The 19,676-nt window shown below is 52.7% G+C and overlaps 2 protein-coding genes across 2 annotated transcripts; both read left to right on the top strand.

Annotated features, from left to right (window-relative positions):
* Positions 1-166: 166 nt before the first annotated feature.
* LOC131570250 (uncharacterized) lies at positions 167-4,219 on the top strand. The gene is made up of 3 exons (XM_058822613.1): positions 167-1,121; positions 2,170-3,123; positions 3,336-4,219. The coding sequence occupies exons 1-3, from the start codon at positions 831-833 to the stop codon at positions 3,558-3,560; spliced, it is 1,470 nt and encodes a 489-aa protein (XP_058678596.1). The 5' UTR covers positions 167-830; the 3' UTR covers positions 3,561-4,219.
* A 10,454-nt stretch (positions 4,220-14,673) lies between these two features.
* Positions 14,674-17,941, top strand: LOC131570245 (uncharacterized). Its single transcript, XM_058822607.1, has 3 exons — positions 14,674-15,107; positions 15,477-16,448; positions 16,641-17,941. Exons 1-3 carry the CDS (start codon positions 15,093-15,095, stop codon positions 17,502-17,504), a joined length of 1,851 nt encoding a protein of 616 aa, XP_058678590.1. The 5' UTR covers positions 14,674-15,092; the 3' UTR covers positions 17,505-17,941.
* The last annotated feature ends 1,735 nt before the right edge of the window (positions 17,942-19,676 follow it).

The raw sequence follows: 19,676 nt of genomic DNA on the forward strand, positions 1-19,676 counted from the left end.
CCTGCAGGACACCTGGGCCCTCTAAAGAGAGCCAGGACAGCTCCCGCTCTTTCCCGGAAGCAGCGCCGCCCTCTTGGGGGAGGGCAGTTCCGCCCGCCCCTCGGAGCGCTCCGCGTTCCCTCATAAATCCGGCCAGAAACGGCGAAATCCGCCTGGAAATTGCGGGATGGAGCCTAAATCCTCTGGGATTCAACCAAAGTCCCCCAATCTACCCAGCAGCGTCCCCCAGGAGTGCTCCTTAGCCTCAACCAGCGCAAGCTGTCCGTCTCTGGCGTGAGGCTGCGCCGCCGTCTTGCGTGAGGGCAGCTCCGCTCGGTCCTCAGAGCGCTCCGCGTTCCCTCATAAATCCAGCGGGAACGGCGGAATCCGCCTGGAAATGGCGGGATGGAGCCTAAATCCCCTGGGGCTGAGCCTTAATTCCCTGGCATGCAACCAAAGCGCCCGAATCCATCCAGTAAGGTCTCCCAGGAGCGCTCCCCAAGCTCAACCAGCGCAAACTGCCCGTCTCTGGCGTGAGGCTGCGCCGCCATCTTGCGTGAGGGCAGCTCTGTCCGCTCCTCAGAGCGCTCCGCATTTCCTCATAAATCCAGCGGGAACGGCGGAATCCGCCTGGAAATGCCGGGACTGAGCCTAAATCCACTGGGGATGGATCCTAATTCCTCTGCGATTGAGCCAAAGCGCCCCGATTCTGGAGCTTTTATGCATAAGGGCGGTACTGGAAAGAGCGGACGCCCAGCCCCTTTCCGGCCCTTCCTGAGGCGGCTCCGCAATTTGCTTGGCACCGCCACGGGGACCGGTTCTGGGCCGGGAACGGCAAAATCCGCCAGGAAATGTTGGAACTGAGCCTAAACCCCCTGGGGATGGACCCTAAATCCCCTGGGATGGAGTCAAAGCGCCCAAATCCCGCAGCTTTTATGTATAAGGGCGGTAGCGGAAAGAGCGGGCGCCCGGCCCCTTCCCGGCCGTTTCTGAGGCGGCTCCGCCTTTTCTCGGCGCCGTTCCCGGACCTGTTTCTGTGCTGGAACCGCCGCTGGTCCCGGGGCTCCTTCGCCACCAGAGCGTCCCCAAAGTGTCCCCAGGGTGTCCCTGAGGTGTCCCCAGTGACCATGGAGCCCAAAGAGGTGCGACTGGAGGGGAATATGGGGGGAGACGGCGGGGGAGGGGGCCCGGGGACTGGCGCGGGGTGGCAGAGGGGACAGCAGAGGGGACAGGAGGTTGGCACAGGGGACAGGAGGGTGGCACAGGGGACAGCGGAGGGGACCAGGGAGTGACAGGAGCTATGAGAGGGTGGCAGAGGGGACAGCAGGGGGGTGGCAGAGTGTCGCAACTCAGGACATCTCTCTGGCTGCCCAGAACGGCCAAGAGCCCAGCCAGGGGGTTCAGAAACCCTGGCACAGAGCCCAGAACACCTGTGGGGTTGATTATTACCCGTGGAGAAAATTACCAGCCTTGTACGAAGACCAGCAAGCCACAGCAGTTTAAGTAGCATAATAGTGAAATTATCACAGGGGAAAAAAAAATAGATTTTTGGGGTTTCTAGAATGGGGGTTTCGGGGATAAGGTGGAGGGATTTGAGGGTGTCCAGCCTTTCTCCTTCTTCTCTGCCTCCATCTTCTGCTGTGATGTGGGCACTTTTAGATTGGTTTAGAGTAGGAGCTCACTGTCTAACATAGGTGATTGGTATTAGAAAGAAATTTTAAACATTGTCTGCATAGTTTTTACTATAAAGAGTTAATACCACCCCAGGGCCAGGCAGTGTTCCTGGAAACGTCCTGCTGCATGGACTGTGGCAAGGCAGGAAGAAAATGTTTATAGATAAGACGCAATAAACAACCTTCAGACCAGGAAATGAAGAGCTCTGACTCATTCTTCAAGCACGCAGGCTGGAAAGACCCTATTAACAATCTCGGGGTCAGAGCGACCTGGACCCTCGAGAGCAGAGGGGACAGCAGAGGGGACAGGGGGGTGGCAGAGGGGACAGCAGAGGGGGCAGGGGGTGGCAGATGCTACGAGGAAGTGGCAGGGGTGGCAGCAGGAACAAAGGAGGGACAGATGAGCAGCAGAGCCCTCCAGGGAGGGGCACAAAGGGGAACTCTCAGGTGCAGGAGGCCACCTCAGGACACCAAAAGTGCCACCAGGTCCCTGACACCTCCCCTGTCCCCTCCCCAGCTGTCCCCAGCCCTGCTGCAGCCACAGGTCAGAATTGTGTCCACCCTGGGTGAGCTGTGGGACACCCTGCCCAGGCGGGACGAGGACACGATGCTCATGTCCCCAGTGTGCCTGCACTGGGGCCTGGAGGAATTCACCAGGGAGCTCCGGGTCACTCTGTACCGCATTCATGACACCTCGTGGCGCCACAATGTCACCTCCGATGATGATGGCCCTGCCGCCTCCGTGAGCCGGGCCCTGGCCGCCTACAGGAGCACCCCATGGACCACCTGGGACGATGTGAAAATGGCAGCCGGGAAGTGGCAGAGGTCGGTGTCTGTGCTTGTGGAGAGCTGGGCCGAGCTGGCCAGGAAGGCCACCGAGCTGCACAGCACCTGCAGGGGGGTGGTCACCTGGGCCAGGGAGCTGCAGGACGAGGCTGCCCGTGATGGGACAGCTCAGGAAAACATGGTGGGGCTGGGTCAGGCCCTGGGCAGGGAGGAGGGGGCCGAGGTGGTGGCCGGGCATGAAGACCAGGTGAGGAGAGTGGCCGTGGTGGTTGTCAGCCAGAGAAGAAGGGCCACCATGGTGAGACAGCAGCTGGAGGCGGCCCTGGGGCTGCTGGAGCGCTTGGTGGCCGCGTGTGACGAAGCCACCGCGTTCCCCCGGGAGCTTCAGTGGCGGCTCAGGGACATCGAGGCGGCCCTGGAGGTGACAAATTGGGTGTCTGCCGATGTCCCTGAGAGCTTGGTGGCCAAGGTGGCCGCGGCAGAGCAGCTGTGGGTGGCCAATGCCCGCCTGGCCAAGGATCATGTGCTGGGAGCCATTGACGACATCATCGACTACTATAGCACGGGTGGTCCCACGGGCCCCAGTGCCTGCGGGGTGGCCGAGCGGTGCCAAAGAGCCATCGAGGACATCCCAAGGCTCCTTCAACCCCCGGAGTGTCCCCGGAGCATCCCCAAGATCTCCCCAGTGAGTGTGGAGCCCCAAGAGGTGCAATGGGGGGGGTGGGGGAGGACAGAGTCTACATTTTGGGGACACAGAGGCCAATGGGGCGGGGGCAGCAGGGACAAGAGGCTGACAAAGGGGCAAAGGGACAAAGGGGACCCCTTGGGGGCACAGGGGCCATTGCAGCAGGCTCTAAGTGCCACCAGCTCCCTGACACTTTGCTGTCCTCTCCCCAGGTGTCCCCTCAGCAGCTGCAGGCGCTGGTGGCCGTGGTGGCCACCCTGGGCATGGTGGCGGCCGCCGTGATGGCGCCGCACTGGGACAAGTCCCTAAACTCGCACGAGGACCTGAGGAGATTCACCCGGAGCCTCCATGCGACCCTGAACCTGGTAATGTCACCTTCTGGGGCCACCCTGGTGTCACATCCCTGGGCCACCCTGGTGTCCCCTCCCTTGTGGTAAGTTAGGGACAGGCGATCGGAAGGTTTCGCGTTGTACGGGCAGACAGAATCACTCAGCTGTTAAAGTTGGTTGGCCTCCAGCAACGCTCTGTCTGTGTCATGGGTAGAGCTGAGTTTGTGTAACCCCAGTAAAATCTTAATAAAGTGTAGAGAAAAAGAGACTAGGACTAGGATGGTTCATCACAGGTCCAGTTTATTGAAGAAAGCATCAGACACTTATACAGCAAATAATAAGCTTATGAATATTCTGTAAGCCAAGCGATCTATTGGTTAAACTATACCATCGACTCTTCCTCATTCCTTAGGGGTTATATCTCTTCTCATGTCTCTTTCACTATTAGTTATCATACTGCAGCTAGGCCCAAGGACACGCTATCTAGCAGGTGTAGGATTTGGAATTAGCCATGGTTTTGTACTTTTCCAGTCTCTAGTCAGCTAAATTCCCAACAGTACCGTGCACCATGCTGGTGTCTGTGAGCTCATGGCCCGAGCGGCCGGGGTTTGGCCGCCGTGCCATTCCCAATCCAGGTCACCACACCTCAGCGGAGGGTGCCGAAATCCAGGAAACCATCCGGAAACCGGGAATCACCTGGATGGGTGAACGGTGGCCAAAGAGCCTGGACCAGCTTTGGTAGGGAGGAGACGCTCCAGGACTAGAGAGGAGGATGGAAGGCCTCGTGAAGGTCGTATTTCAGATCCATAATCAATGTAGATTGATTGTAAACCAAGGATTTTACCCTCGCAGTGCCGAGGCTATTGCAGTTAGGATCATTGACCGGCTGTTGGACATATCCACCCAGAAATATGGGATAAGTGTACCACGGTTCTGGCTGAGGAAACAATGTCCTCACGTTCAGGGAGGTGTCTTAAATCATGGGGAAAAGTCGTGCAGGCTCTGTAAAAGACTCAGCAAGAGCAAGAGGCCTGGAAAGCTGTGTGAGAATGTTTGCTGGCCGTGCCCTGGCTGTAGTAGATAGGGTTAGGCGTTTGGAAAATTTCGCGATGTCACAGAAAGCAGCAAGATTTTTCTTTTCTTAACGCTTAGTAATAAGGGATCACTTAAGAATGTAGTTTCTCTTAACATTAGTAACTTTCTACTCTTTACTAACTAATTACAGTAAAGTAAGAATTTCTGACGTATAAAACCCGACAAGACGAGACAATAAAGGCCTTTGGATCGTCCACCATAGTGGTGCCTGCGTGCATCTTTGGCCCGAGTGACCCTGGAGAGTTTGAGTCGCCGTGCCATTTCCTCAGAACCAGGTCGCCTTGCCTTGCATCAGAAAACAACAGGCCGGGGGTTGGAGCGACCACGCAGACCTGGAGGGGGAACCAGGGCCAATCAGAGCTTAGTTACAATGCTAAATAGTTCTAGTTATAATAGTTTTGTCTGAAAACATATCCTCATAAGACAGGAGCCTCCCCCAGCAGGAGGCGGGGCAAGTCTAGGGGGAAGGAGTGGCCCAATCCTAGGAGAAAGGGACGGGGTAGGAGCCCAAGAAAAAGATTCCAGAGTCCGGAGTTATTCAGTCAGGAACTTCTGAACCTGAGTCAAACTCGAGCTGGGATGATGAGTGGTTTGATGACTCTTGACAAAGAGGAAGTGAGAGTGGGCAAGATTAGTAACCACAAGGCTCCTGCTCGTGTTAGGGGGAAGTTAAAATGGAACAAACAAACCCTGTTTATAGACTGGAGGAAGATAACAATAACATGCGCCGATGGGGCCCCATCAGCCACGCTGGCGTTCCCAGTCCGAGTGGGAGGGCAAGGTGAAAATCAGAGAACCTACTCGCCGGTGAACCCCAAGGATGTGCAAGCAATTGTTAAAGCAATTGCAGACAGAGCAATTAATTCAGCTATGGTTTCCACCCTTATCGATAGCGTTTTTGGGGGGGATGACATGCTCCCATTTGACTTTATCAAACATGCACATTAATTTTTGATGGGGCAGGGATGATTGTTTTTAAACGAAATGGGAGGATAACTGCGCAAGGCAGCTGGCCTTGGTGACTGGGGCAGACCATGCACTACACAGTTCCAGTGTACCACGGTTAATGGGCACAGACCTTGAAAACAAATGGGTTCGAATTCGCAAGTGCAAAATTAAAAGGGCACCCTGCATCACCCTTTTGGGAACGGGAATTTCATACTTCTGTATAACCCCTCCCCAGATAAAATTCCACCGAGACATCAAGACGCTCCATGACACCCAGCAGCTGGTAGGATCCCTACAATGGCTCTGCAACATCGTCCTGATCCCTCCCGAGGTCATGGACCCCCTAAACGACCTCCTGGGAGGGAAAAACCCACGGGAGCGAGAGACTCTGACACCAGAAGCGATAAGCTCGCTCCGTTTTATCAAACATCAGGTGTCGGTGAGCACGCTCGCCAGATGGGACTCAGGCGCGCTGGTTGATTTGTGTGTCCACTTTACAAAGAAAGGGGGAGTAGGAGAAGTAGTCCAAGGACCCCCCGACAAAGCCCAGCCCATGGGTGGCCTTGGGAAAACCATCACGCGCTTTTTCCCCGGGAGTTGAGTGCCTGAGCAGCCTTGCCATGAAAGGCAGGAAACTCGCCCTGAGGCGTTTGGGCGTTGAACCCGCCAGGATATTTCTGCCCTTCTATAGTAGGAGTCTGAGGAAAATATCTATATTGCATATTAAATATCTGTGTATAGGCCTTGCCCTGCTAAGCCCTGGTTGTTTTTTGTCCTTAACTGGGCTGCAGCTGTAGCTCGTGAAGATAACTGGGATGGAAGGGGCTGGGCCTGGCCAGCTGAGTTGAGCTGATAACCAGCAGAAGTCAGAGCTGTGAAGAACCGCCCCCAAGAAGTATCCCCGAGAAGGCACGAGACATTAGAAATAGGAATACAGCAGTATGGGACTTTAGAAATACAACAACAAGATTACAACGCCCTTCGGCAAGCAGCTTTGCGTGCAGGTATCAACAATATCAGAGCAGCTCGCCATAGGCCTTGCTGGATTTGGAGGAGAGATTCGCTGTGCAGCAAAACCCCCTTGGACTCAGCTGCTGGCGATCGTCGACATCGACCTCCCACCAAAGATAATCCACTGATCACAAGCAGGACCCACGGTCTTCACGGACACATCTTTATTGGAACAAGAATCCCAATATCACCCGGCAGATTGTGCCTGGGCTGGTCTGACCCTTGCTGCTGGGCCAAAGGCGGCAGCTGAGGCGTTTCACCCCAGAGACACCTTTGGCTGGCTGGATGCTGCAGCTGGGCATGGAAACAAAGCCAGGTTTGTAGAAACTCAGTTTACCTCAGGTGGGAAGGCTTCAGGCGATGGTGGAGAGGAAAAGAGAGCGGATTCTGCCGGAGGGTTGATATCCAGAGTTTATGGCATGGTCACAGAGGTGTGAATGTCAGGTAACAGCTCCAACAGAATCCCGAGCACGTGGCCTGAGGGACCTTTTAAGCTCCGGGACAGGGAGAGGGACAGGTGAGCACCAACCAGGTGGGAGGAGGATGGTCCCAGGGGACGAGGGACACCCAGACAGGCCAATGAGCCCCAGGCCTGAAGGGCACCCTTGGAACGCGACCAACCACACGATGGCCTTGCGGGAACGTTCACCCTGATGGACAGAACTCACTCAGCAAGGGGGCGAGGGGGAAGGGAGAGGGGCATTGCCACACCTGGGGAAGGGACTGGGAAGTTGGAAACAGGAAATTGCAACACGCCGCAACACAGCTTCGTAAACCTCCACCGCAGCGGTGGCATGGCAGTCAGGAGAGCGGCGGCGTTGCATCAGAACAACCGACCCAACGCTTTCGGTGCAGCAACTCGAAGCAGCCGCCGCGTAGTACAGCGTCCTGATGAGGCCTTCAGGGTGAGAGACGGAACCTTGGTTCATGATCAGAAGGCTGGATTTATTGATATATGGTATATAATACATTATTACTCTACTAATAGGAATAAAGAGAGAAGCTGCAGAGGCTTGCTAAGCTAAGAATAGAATAGAATCTAAAACCAAGAGGGTTCTCTGTCACTGTGTTCCAGAGAGCTTGCCCTGTGATTGGCCCTTAATTGTACACGTGGAACATGAGCCAAAGACAGGTGCACCCTATTGCATTCCACAGCAGCTGATAATCATTGTTTACATTCTCTTTCTGGGGCCTCAGCTTCCCAGAAGATGAACAAATCCCAAAGAAACGATTTCTATGAAAAAACGTCTGTGACAGCCGTGGTCCTAGCACGTGGGCTGTTCCCAGAAGAGCACCTCAACATCGTAACCAACTCTGTGTTTGTGGCCAAGCTCTGCCCAGCCATGTCTGGACCCGGCGTGTCAGTGTCCACAGTGGCGATGATGCTTGAAGAGGCACTTTGTTCCCGAAAAGGCGCCGTATCTGTCATCCACGTCAACAGCCACAATCTGATTAAAGGATTCTTTCAAATCGGCAACGACGAGGCAGACGCCGCCACAAGACGCTGAGAGAAGCCCGTCAGCTACAGGAATCCCTTCATATTGGAGCTAAAGCACTCGCCGAGAAATGCGGGATTTCAGCCGCTGATGCAAAGCACGTCGTCGCCTCGTGTCCTTGTTTTGCAGAGAAAAGAAGAAACCTCACAACTTTATCAAAGTTGTAAAGCTCAGTGTGTTTTATTACGGCGCCGGACACGTGAGGAGAAAACTCTCCTCAAAAGGCACGTGCACCTCTGAGAACTTCAGGTCTCCTTTTATCCCCCTCCCAAATACACACGCACACAGTTTCACGATAGGTTCATACATATTCATTTTTATGGGTTTTGTGTGACTTTTACCACCAGTACTTTTTTATCAGAAAGAATTCCGAGGTCAGGCTGACTTGCCCTTACAGCAGTCCCTGTCTCTCTCTATCATCTTCTGTCTCCTCCCCTTTATCTCTGTCCTTCCCGGAAGTAACTTCACTGAGCTTAGGCCTTGCAGCCTGGCTAAAGAACTATGGTTTCTAAGCACAGGCTCAACTCAAAAATGTACATTTCACCTAAATTAAAATGGATTTCTATCCTGGAAGATTTTCACTTTGCTTCATCCTCACTGCCAAAAATCACCATTGTGGTCCAGGGGAGTCAACCCCAGAGGCCTCAAAGCCACAGAGATATGGAGAAATCTGGCAAACAGACTTTATATTATGTCAGCTGCTAAAACCCCGAGTTTGGCTCGCAGTGACTGTGGATGCGTACAGCGGCAGGGGCCGTGCCCAAGGCCCGGGTGACAGTGGCCAGTGAGGAGGAGGAGGAGGAGGCAGCCAGTGAGGAGGAGGAGGCGGCCACCAGGAGGGAACAGCGCTCGGAGGTGACCCAGGGGCTGCTGGAGCACTTGGTGGTTGTTTCTGAAAGAGCCAGGCATTTCGTCTTTGAGATGCACCGCTGGCTCGAGGCCATCGAGGCCATCCTGAAGGGGACAAATGAGGCGTCCCCCGATGCCCCCAGGGCCTTGGTGGCCACAGGGCCCACCTGGCCACGCGTGTCACCTGCTGGGGACACTTGGGGACATCTGCAGGCTCCTCACAAAGCGCCCTGGGAACTCTTGTGGCTCTGGTGGCCCTGGTGGCCCAGGTGGCTCTGGTGGCTCTAAAGGCTCCGATGGCCACATGGTGGCCGAGCGGTGCCAAAAAGCCATTGAGGACATCCCGAGGCTGCTGTGGGGACAGTGATGTCACCACTGTGACGTCATTGAGGGCAATGACATCATTGGATACATCGCTGCTGTCACCAGTGCCCTCTCCCCTCCCCACATGGGATTTGTGACAAATCTGGGGAATTTTCTGGGAGTTTTCATTGATCCATGTTCAGAGTTTTTTGCAGACTGAGGAGTTCTTGCAGGACAATGGCCACATGCAGCCCATGCACAATCCAGCCTGCTTGTACTGATGGACAATGGACACGATCACAAACAATGGATAATGGACACGTTCAGAAATGGGGTCAGTATATCCTTGAAAGAGATACAAGAAGAAGAGTCACCAGGACTCAGCAGGTTTGTCAGCGAGCTTGGGAAAGAAAGAAAAAAGTGAGCCATGGGTGGGCCAGACGGCAACAGCGAGACGTGTGAAAAATTAGGAGATCCAATCAGCATTCTAATTTAGACCCGTGAACAGCCAGGATTAACCAATCATGTATTAGATAGAGACACATGGACAGTAGAGATTTATTATAAATATAGTCTTTTTAGGGATAATAAATTTGGCTTCGCTGGATCATGTTGGTCACGGTGTGATGTCCATGAACCTCCACACCCCCCATTTCTGGTGCAGAACGTGGGCAGGCCCAATGTCGCAGCACTAAAGGGACTCGAGGTTGGCAATTTGGCTGCTGTGCAGGGATTGGAGCCAACCCTCGAGGAGCGGAGCAGCCGGTGGAAAGTATCCTCACTGCACCGGGGAGAGGGAAAGGTTACTGGAGCTCCAATCGTAGATGACTTGAATCTCACCCTGATCAAGGTGAGCGGCCGGGGAGGAGATGGGGTCTGAGCATGAAAGGGAAGGTGGTCAGAAACTCCTCCAACACATCCTCTCTAAGAGAGAACAAAAGTATGATGCCTCCAATTTGAAGGGACTATTGCACTGGGCTTGGGACCATAATCTCATAGCAGGAGCACAGGTTGCTTTTGAGATTTTGACATGGGAAGCTGTGGGGTGGATGTTGTGGGACAGCATTGCATCTGGCGGGAGTGAGGCAAAAGAGGCGTCTAAATATTCTACTTTGTGGAAAATTATCATTGAGGTGTTGCGAGCCTCAAAGGCAGAGAGGAAAGCTGCTTCAGCCCTCGCCTCTGAGTCAGAACAGCCTCAGGCATTTCCAGTAACTTCAGTCCAGCAGCTGTTTTCTACCACCTTAGAAATTCCCTCACGCAGCCCACAGCCCCTGAGCTCAGAATCGAGCATTGCCCCGACTGCTCCTCCAGCTCAGAGCGAGAAAGAGGAAGCTGCTGCCTCTTCGGGGGGGTTGGGCTGTCAGACAAAGGTCAGTTGTACTCAGAGTGAAGAAATTGTAGATAACAGTAACTTAGAAACTGGAAGTGAAAAGGAGATTTTATTATAAATAATGCTTCTATAGAAGAGGATTTAAAATCTTCAGTGGACAATTTGCAAATATTGGTAATTCAACAAAAGGATTCAGTTGTCCCCAAAAGACACTATTCTTTTGAGAAAATTGACTTGCCAATTATAGAGAGACAGACAACCAAGAAAACGGTCACCACTCTCTCAGTTTGTTTCTGAGCCAGCATTCGAGCTGGTTAAAGGAAATCCTCCCTCTCATGCTGTAAAAAAAGTTTAATTAGAGTTGGAATGTGACCCTGACAGAGAAGCAGCTCAGAAACGAAAGTGCAAGGGAGTTATTACAGAAGCTGTTGTAGAAGGGACTTTTCTCTCAAATGATGCAGAGGCTTTTCCTGTAGTGACTAATGCTGCTGGTAGAATTTGGGAACTTTTTGACTGGAAGATTTTAGAAAGGTTAAGAGCTGCAATTTCACAATTTGGTTTAAAATCCCAGCTTGCACAGTCACTTCTGCAGTATATTTTTACATCTAAAACACATTAATTCCAGCTGATGTGTATACCCTAGAAATACTTCTAATGCCACCCCATCAGCGGGTGATGTTCCATAAAAGCCGGGAGGAAAAGTGTGCTCAGGAAGCAGCAGACCTGGAGTGCAGGGTGATCCTCTGCATGGTTTAACAGCACAACAGTTCCTTGGCCAAGGGCCCTGGGCTGCTGCCACTGCCCAGGCCGGGAGCATTGATCAAGTCTTGCAGATGAGCCAACAACCAGCACATAATGCCATCCTTGCACTTCCAGATGGGTTACGCACTAAATCTTTTACACAGATTCACCCAGGAATGAATGAGGGCTTTGATAAATTTCTAGACAGATTGCATGAAGCTACCTATGCTCATCCTGATTTGGATTCAGACAGAAAGGTAAAATTGTTCAATCTGTTTGTTTTTGACAATGCTAATGATAAAACTCAGCGGATTTTGGGAAGATTAAGGAAGGGAGCTGATGTTACAGAAAAGCTGGAACTTATGGCTAGAACTACAGAGACACAAAAAGCAGCCCAGGCAGCTGCTGCAGTACAGGATGTGGTAAAACCACTGCTTTCTAAACTGCAAAAGAGAGCCGAAGGAAAGAACATTAAGTGCTTTGGATGTGGTAAAATCAGACATGTTGGGAGTCAGCGTAACTCTGCAACTATGAAAAAAAATTGTTCTAGCTGCAAAAATGATAACCACAATACTAAAGAATGTCGGTTCCAGGGAAACGGGTCTGGGAGCGCCTTCTCTCCAGGCATCACAAAACAAGTACGGAGAGCTGCCTGGATAGCTCAGCCTCCCACGGAGGAGGAGGAGGGCTTTGCTCACTCACATCATCAACTCCGGAAGCGCCGGGGTGGACGTGGGAACCGCAGTAGACGTGACCATCACGGACTCTGCGGTGCACCTGATAGATACCAATGTAAAAGGACTCTTGGGCGATGGGCTGGGTGCTTGTCTGTTAGGGAGATCATCTGCCAGTAAAAAGAGATTGGATCTAATTCCTGGGGTTATTGATGCAGACAATCAAGGGGTTGTTAAAATTATGATTAGAACGTTTTTCCCTCCTGTATCTATTCCAAAAATTTCATGAATTGCTCAGCTTGTTCCTTTTAAGTCTTGTGTCCCCTGTACAGGCCACAAGGAACGGGGAACAGGAAGCTTTGGTTCCACAGGTAAACCAGAAGTATATTGGGCCATGGACATCACAAGAGGTAAACCAGACAAACAGGTAACCCTGACACATCCTAATGGTGATTCTATTAATAAGAAACTCAAAACTGACACTGGAGCAGATGTAACCATCATTTCAAACACAATATGACCAAAAAATTGGGCATTGGTTGATCCTGCTTTAGGCATTGCAGGGATTGGAGGGACTCAGGCAACTCAGATGAGCAGGGAAATAATTACTTTTACTTTCCCAGATGGAGTGAGTGTATCTACAAGGCCTTATGTCATGCAAACTCCTGGTACTTCACTAGGTTTGTTTAGTAAAGATCGGCTAAGCCAGTTAAAAGCTCCCATTGTTCCACAGCCTTTTTAGCAGCGGCCAAAGGAGGGCAGCCAATCCTCAAAATCAGCTGGGCCACGGATAAACCTGGGTGGATTGATCAGGGGCCGCTGTCAAAGGAAAAGCTGCCCATAATCCAACAATTAGTGCAAGAACAGCTTAGGAAGGGCACACAAAGCCATCCACAAGCCCTTGGAACACCCCAGTTTTTGCCATCTCCATAAAGAGTGGGAATGGAGGTTGCTACGTGACTTAGGTGCTGTTAATGCAGTGATGCTAAGTGTGGGTGCCTTGCAACCTGGATTTCCATCTCCTGCTATGATACCTGAGTCATGGAATCTATTGATCATTGATCTCAAAGATTGTTTTTGCACCGTTCCCTTGCATCCACATGACACGAGTCATTTTGCCTTTTCTGTTCCATCTGTCAATAAGGCAGAACCCTACAAAAAGTAAGAATAAGTTTGTTTAACCCAAAAAATTGAAAACTCCCCTATAATGAGCCAAATTTATGTCGCTTGAGTGTAGAACCTGTTTGGCAGCAATTCCCTGAGCATATCGTCTATCACTACATGGATGATACGTTATGCAATAACTGCTTTCACATACTAAACACTATTACCCCGAGAGTACCATTAGCTAAATTTTTAGGGTGTAACTCAGGAGGATATCAGAGCTCTCACCAGGATGTATCTTAGATAGAAGTAGATGAGCAAACATTGTTACTGTGGGTGAAGTTTAACCTTGCTTTTATTGCTCTAGTAAACCAAATTGTACTAGAGAGCAAGATAACAGCTACTGAATGTGGAGTAGGAATAGCAATGCCACAAATCCATCACTTTAGAGATTCTGAGTGGGAACGGGCTAAAGCAATTTGGGCAAAGCGCAGGCGTGATGGACAACAAGGGCAGCAATGGCAGCAGTCTGGCAAATATTGACAAGGTTGCTCAGTGCAGGGATTAGGGAAACGCAGGGAGTATACAATACAGAGCAGCGAGCTAACACGTGGGTTACATGGGCTAACAGAACAGGGCAAGAACCTTTCTGCTTATCACCATCTACCCCTTCGGATGCATTTCACACCTGTTTGATTGGAATTCCCTCAGACACAATGGAAGAATTTGGAAATCGGACCAGAGCTGAAATTTATGGCATCTTAAGCAAGGCCTGGTCAAATTGGTGTACTGATTAAGATGAGGTGATCACAGAAATTGGTATGAAAAATAAAAAATCCCTAGAAATCCTTTAGGAGCTCAGGCATTTACAATCGCTCAAGGTTGAAATACTACAAGTCAGGAACCACAGGAATTGGATATTTTGGGATCAGTGCCAGGAAATTATTGTTTGTTCTTTGGGGGGAAAAGTCAGGAAATCCGGGACATGACAGCACTTGGATGTCTCCTGTTTATTTGTGGTATTCAAATACCACAGCATAAAACTACAGAGAGACAGAAAGCAGCCCATGTAGCTGCTGCAGTACAGAATGCGGTAAAACCACTGCTTTCTAAACTGCAAAAGAGGGCTGAAGGAAAGAACATTAAGTGCTTTTGGTGAAGTAAACTCAGGAATGTGTTGGTAGCCCTGCAGTGGAACCAGATCTGGAGAACAATGGGTTAAGTTAAGGACGAATTCTTTGGACAATTGCCAAAATCCTTCTATAGCCCGATTAAACTTTTACAGTTTTCAAAGAGTGAACTTGGTTTCTCACACCCGGCTGTGGTTTGGGGCCCTACTGCTGCTGAGCACTGACCCCGCCCCGGGTGTCGCTGGAACCCCCAAAAACCGCAGCCACCACCAGCCCTTGTTGGGGGTTGGGTTTTTCTGTTCTTTCCTTGTTTCTCGTGGAATTTTTCCCCAATGAGTTGCTGAGAGGCGCTGATGGCTGAGTGCTTGAGAAGGCGGGAGGGGGAACTGCTCTGGTTTTTGGGAGTTTCTCTGGGAGGGGGCACAGAGATAGCGGGAGAATGGGGGGCAGGGGTTGGGGGCAGCCTCTCTCTGTCGCTCTTTGGCATCGGAGGAGGGTGGCCAGGCTCTCCCTGCAGAGAGAATTCACTGGCACCGCTGGAGCTCAGCCCTGAGGGACCGATCACCGTCTGCTCGTGTGCCTTGGGAATCCTCAAATTCGGGTGCTCTGGGAATCCTGACCTTCCTGTCCCCAATGTCCCCACAGTGTCCCCAACAGGATCCTGGTGTGTCCCCAGGGTCCCCAACAGGACATCAGGGGACACTTGAGCCTTGTTGGGGACCCTGAGGGGACATTGGGGTCCCGTTGGGGACATCGGGGGGTGACACTGGCGCCCTGCCCTGGTTCCACAGTGGGGGGAGGAGGGGCGGTGTCGTCACCTCTTCCTGTTTTCTCCGTCTCACTGCGTTCCGTTCCTGCGTGTCCCCAGCTGCCACCCGGGCGTGTTTGTCACCCGGAGTGTCCCCGGAGTGTCCCCAAGGCATCCCCGCAGTGTCCGTGGAGTGTCCCCAGCTGCCATGGAGCCCCTCGAGGTGCGACAGTCCCGGAGTGGTGGGGGGGGAGGGGACAGAGGGGACACGGGAGTGACAGAGGGGACACGGGGGGGGGAGTGAAAGGAGGCAGTGGGGGACGGAGGGGACACGGGGGTGGTGGGAGGGACAGGGGGTCACGAAGGGGACAGGAGGGCATAGGAGGAAGGGGGGAGGTGACAGAGAGTGAAGTGGGGGGAAGAACAGGAGGTGGCGGGGGGTGGCAGAGGGGTCAGGGAGGGTGACAAAGGGACAGAGAGGGCAGCAAAGGGACAAGAAGGGGACAAAGCGGAGCCCAGGAGGGCACAGGGGCCGCTGCAGGAGGCCGTCAGTGCCACCAGGTCCCTGACACCTCCCCTGTCCCCTCCCCAGCTGTCCCCGGCCCTGCTGCAGCCACAGGTCAGGGTGGTGTCCACCCTGGCTGAGCTGTGGGACACCCTGCCCAGGCGGGACGAGGACACGATGCTCATGTCCCCAGTGTGCCTGCACTGGGGCCTGGAGGAATTCACCAGGGAGCTCCGGGTCACCCTGCACCGCATTGATGACACCTGGAGGTGCCACAATGTCACCTCCGATGATGATGATCCTCCCACCTCCCTGAGCCGGGCCCTGGCCGCCTACAGGAGCACCCCAGGGACCACCTGGGATCGAGTGACAATGGCAGCCAGCAAGTATAAGAGGTCGGTGTCTGTGCTTGTGGAGAGCTGGGCCGAGCTGGCCAGGAAGGCCACCGAGCTGCACAGCACCTGCAGGGGGGTGGTCACCTGGGCCAGGGAGCTGCAGGACGAGGCTGCCCGTGATGGGACAGCTCAGGAAAACATCGTGGGGATGGGTCAGGCCCTGGGCAGGGAGGAGGGGGCCGAGGTGGTGGCCGGGCATGAAGCCCAGGTGAGGAGAGAGGCCAGGGTGGCTGCCAGTGAGGCAGCAAGGGCCACCATGGAGAGACAGCAGCTGGAGGCGGCCCTGGGGCTACTGGAGTGCTTGGTGGCCGCGTGTGACGAAGCCACCGCGTTCCCCCGGGAGCTGCAGTGGCGGCTCAGGGACATCGAGACCACCCTGAAAGTGACAAATTGGGTGTCCACCGATGTCCCTGAAGATTTGGTGGCCAAGGTGGCCGAGGCCGAGCAGCTGTGGGTGGCCAACGCTCTCCTGGCCAAGGATCACCTGCTGGGAGCCATTGACGACGTGATCGACAACTATAGCACGGGTGGTCCCACGGGCCCCAGTGCCTGCGGAGTGGCTGAGTGGTGCCAAAGAGCCATCGAGGACATCCCAAGGCTCCTTCAACCCCCGGAGTGTCCCCGGAGCATCCCCAAGATCTTCTCAGTCATGGAGCCCCGAGAGGTGCAACGGGGGGGGTGGGTGATGACAGAGTCTACACTGGGGGGACACAGGGGCCAGTGAGGTGGGGGCAGCAGGGACAAGAGGCTGACAAAGGGGCAAAGGGACAAAGGGGACCCCTTGGGGGCACACGGGCCATCGCAGCAGGCTCTAAGTGCCACCAGGTCCCTGACACCTGCCCTGTCCTCTCCCCAGGTGCCCCCTCAGCAGCTGCAGGCACTGGTGGCCGTGGTGGCCACCCTGGGCAAGGTGGTGGCCACCCTGCCTTGGCCACACAGGGACAAGGGCCTACATGAGTCACCAAGCTCCCTGCATGAGGACCTGAGGAGATTCACCCGGAGCCTCCGTTCAATCCTGGACCATGGTGGTGTCACCTCCCTGGGCCACTCCGCTGTCCCCTCCGTGAGAAGGGCCCTGGCCACTCTCTGGGCCACCCCAGGGACCACCCAGGCCAATGTGAGAACCACGGCCAAGGCATGGCGGGAGTTGGTGGCCAAGCTCGTGGACAGTTGGGACTGGCTGGCCAGGGAGGCCACCAAGCTCCGTGAGAAGGTGGTCATGGAGCAGCTGCTGATGGTGGCCTTGGACAAAGAGGAGGTGACCTTGGAAATGGCCACGCACAATGGCCAGGTGGTGGCAGCCAACGTTGAGGCCATGGCAGAGGCTATGGTGGCCACCAGGAGGGGACGTTGGGCAGAGGTGGCCCTGGGGCTGCTGTATCGCTTGGTGGCCGCCTGTGACAAGGCCACCTTGTTCTACTGGAACGTGGAGTGGCAGCTCAGGGACATCGAGACCATCCTGAAGGGGACAAACGAGGCATCCCCTGATGTCCTCCAGGCCTTGATGGCCAAAGTGGCCAAGTTTGAGTGTCTGTGGGAGGCCAGCACCCGCCTTGTCAAGGATCACCTGCTGGGGACACTTGGGGACATTGACAACATCCTCTTGAGTCCCTGTGGTGGCTGCGGTGCGCCTGGTGGCCCTGGCAGCCGCACGGTGGCTGAGCGGTGCCAAAAAGCCATCGAGGACATCCCAAGGCTGCTGCAGGAAAGTTTCACGTAGGGGCAGTGACATCATCGGAGAAATCGCTGCCGTCACCTGTGCCCTCCCCATGCAGTGTTTGAGATAAATCTGGGGAATTTTCAATTATACTGTCCCAAATCCTGCAGGGAATGACGTCGCTGGAGACACTCTGGGACACTCAGGGACACTCAGGGACACTCAGGGACACTCAGGGAGAGGGGACAGGGGTGAATGAGTCCCCTCAAGAGCTTCCAGCTTTCCACTGTGCCTGCAGCAGAGCCGGGTGGTAAATGACAATTTAATAATTCCTTTTTGCACTTTTGTATTGCCTTTTGCACATGGTTGTTGATCACCAGCAATTTGATATTGTATTTGATACTGATATTGATTATCGGTGACACCTTGTAGCTGCTGGTTGGTGCAATATAATCTAGCAGTTCATGTGTCCCCCGTACAGCCTATACATGAATAAATAAATTAATAAATAAATAATATCCTTTATATAAATCAGCCTGGTCTGATCTGAACTCTGTGTCAGGCACATCACTGACCCCATCGAGAGACGAGTGCTCAATAAATCCATCCCAACGTTCCCTGAGGGGAGCACAGCCAGGGAGCTGCTTCAAGGCGCTGGCACTGAGATATTTCCCATGGGTCCCCTGGTGGGAGGGAAACACACCCGAGCAGAGGGAAAAATTAAAATTATATCAAAGCCTCATGGAATGTGGGTTAAAACATGGGGTCTCTAAAGCTGTAAATTGGTCAAAGCTTCACCAAGTGACGCAAAATGATGATGAGTAGCCCAGTCATTTTTAAAACAGGTGAAGAAAATCTGCCATCAAATCTACTGATCCAGATCCTGAGTCAGCTGATGGCAAAGCACATCTGGTTTTGTTTTGTGTGGGTCAGGCTTCGAATGATATAAGAAGAAAAGACAAAGGGAGTTCAAGACATGGATAAACTGCTGGAGGTCGCCTGGAAGGTGTTTTGAGACAGGGCCCAACTGAAAGAGTTAATCCCAGCCTAGCAAGAAGGAATCTCGGGAAAAGTCACCCAAGAAAGCTTCCCCTGTGGAGAAGGCTCAGAGAGCATCCTGTAAGAAATGGGGGCATTGTAAAAAGGACTGTCCAGTGCTGAAAGAAAAATCATCAGTCCCTGTCGTAGCAGCGGTGCCCAGCGGGGAATAATGAGCATTGACTCCATGATTGCAGCAGGCTGATCAATCCCTTTGTTGTACCATCCTTTACTACTAAGAAAAACCCATGGCCCTTGCCAGACAGTCACAACACACACGTGGATCCAATTGGCCAATCAAGCCAAGCAACCATTGCCAGTGGCCTGTTGTTCTGGTTTGAAAGCAAAACCAGTGAGAGACTCCAAGCCAGAAATACCATTTATTAATAAAAGGTAAAAAAACCCAAACTACATGAAATAGAAAAGAAAAAGGTACATAAATGTATAATGTACATAATAACGTATATAATATATATATAGATGTATAGATATATAGATATAGATATATATAAAATACAGAATGAGACTTTAAACACAGTTCTAACTTGAATTTAGGTCTCCTTGTGGTACACAAGGTGTTTCCCCATCCTTCTGCATTGCCCACCCAGTGGAACCAGGTCCTTGAGCAAAAACCTTGGTGCCTCACGTTTGGTGCCTAAACTATGTTCTGGTTTGAAAGCAAAAGCAGTGAGACACTTCAAGTCAGAAAAAAAAATATTAGGTAAAGGGAAAAAAACCCCAAAAGACATGCAATAATACATAGTAAAGCCATGGAAACAGTCAGAATACAACCTGACACCCTGCTAGTTAGGGTGGTGGCAGCAGCCCAGATGAAACGGTCTTGTTGAAGTGGTGATCCCATAGAAAAGATCTGGCAGCTCTTGTCCTCTGGAAACCAGTGGGTAAGGGCTGCCTGTTCTGTCCCAAAGCCCAGATTGTATCCAGGTGGAGATGCTGAGCTCCTCCCCCCTGGGCGGAGCATCTCCCAATGGGCTGATATCGTTCTGAGTCATGATTGGTCCTTGATTGCCCATCCAACAGAAATGGCTCCCGGAGGGAGTTATCTCTGCATCATGATTTCAGTTAGTCAACCCTCACTAAAATAGTGAGCCTTTCCAACTGTCTCTAAAAAATTATTGAATAGAAGAGATGGACAATTTTAGTTTCATTTTGGGAAACATTGCTGCTGTTTTGATA

This window comes from Ammospiza caudacuta, chromosome 33, assembly GCF_027887145.1.
Source record: "Ammospiza caudacuta isolate bAmmCau1 chromosome 33, bAmmCau1.pri, whole genome shotgun sequence".
In the NCBI taxonomy this organism is placed as follows: Eukaryota; Metazoa; Chordata; class Aves; order Passeriformes; family Passerellidae; genus Ammospiza; species Ammospiza caudacuta.

Coding starts and splice junctions, on each gene's coding strand:
- LOC131570245 (XM_058822607.1), top strand. Junction 16,449..16,640: donor CAGTCATGGAGCCCCGAGAG/GTGCAACGGGGG, acceptor TCCTCTCCCCAG/GTGCCCCCTCAGCAGCTGCA.
- LOC131570250 (XM_058822613.1), top strand. CDS start 831: ATGTTGGAACTGAGCCTAAACCCCCTGGGGATGGACCCTAAATCCCCT. Junction 1,122..2,169: donor TGACCATGGAGCCCAAAGAG/GTGCGACTGGAG, acceptor TCCCCTCCCCAG/CTGTCCCCAGCCCTGCTGCA. Junction 3,124..3,335: donor GCATCCCCAAGATCTCCCCA/GTGAGTGTGGAG, acceptor TCCTCTCCCCAG/GTGTCCCCTCAGCAGCTGCA.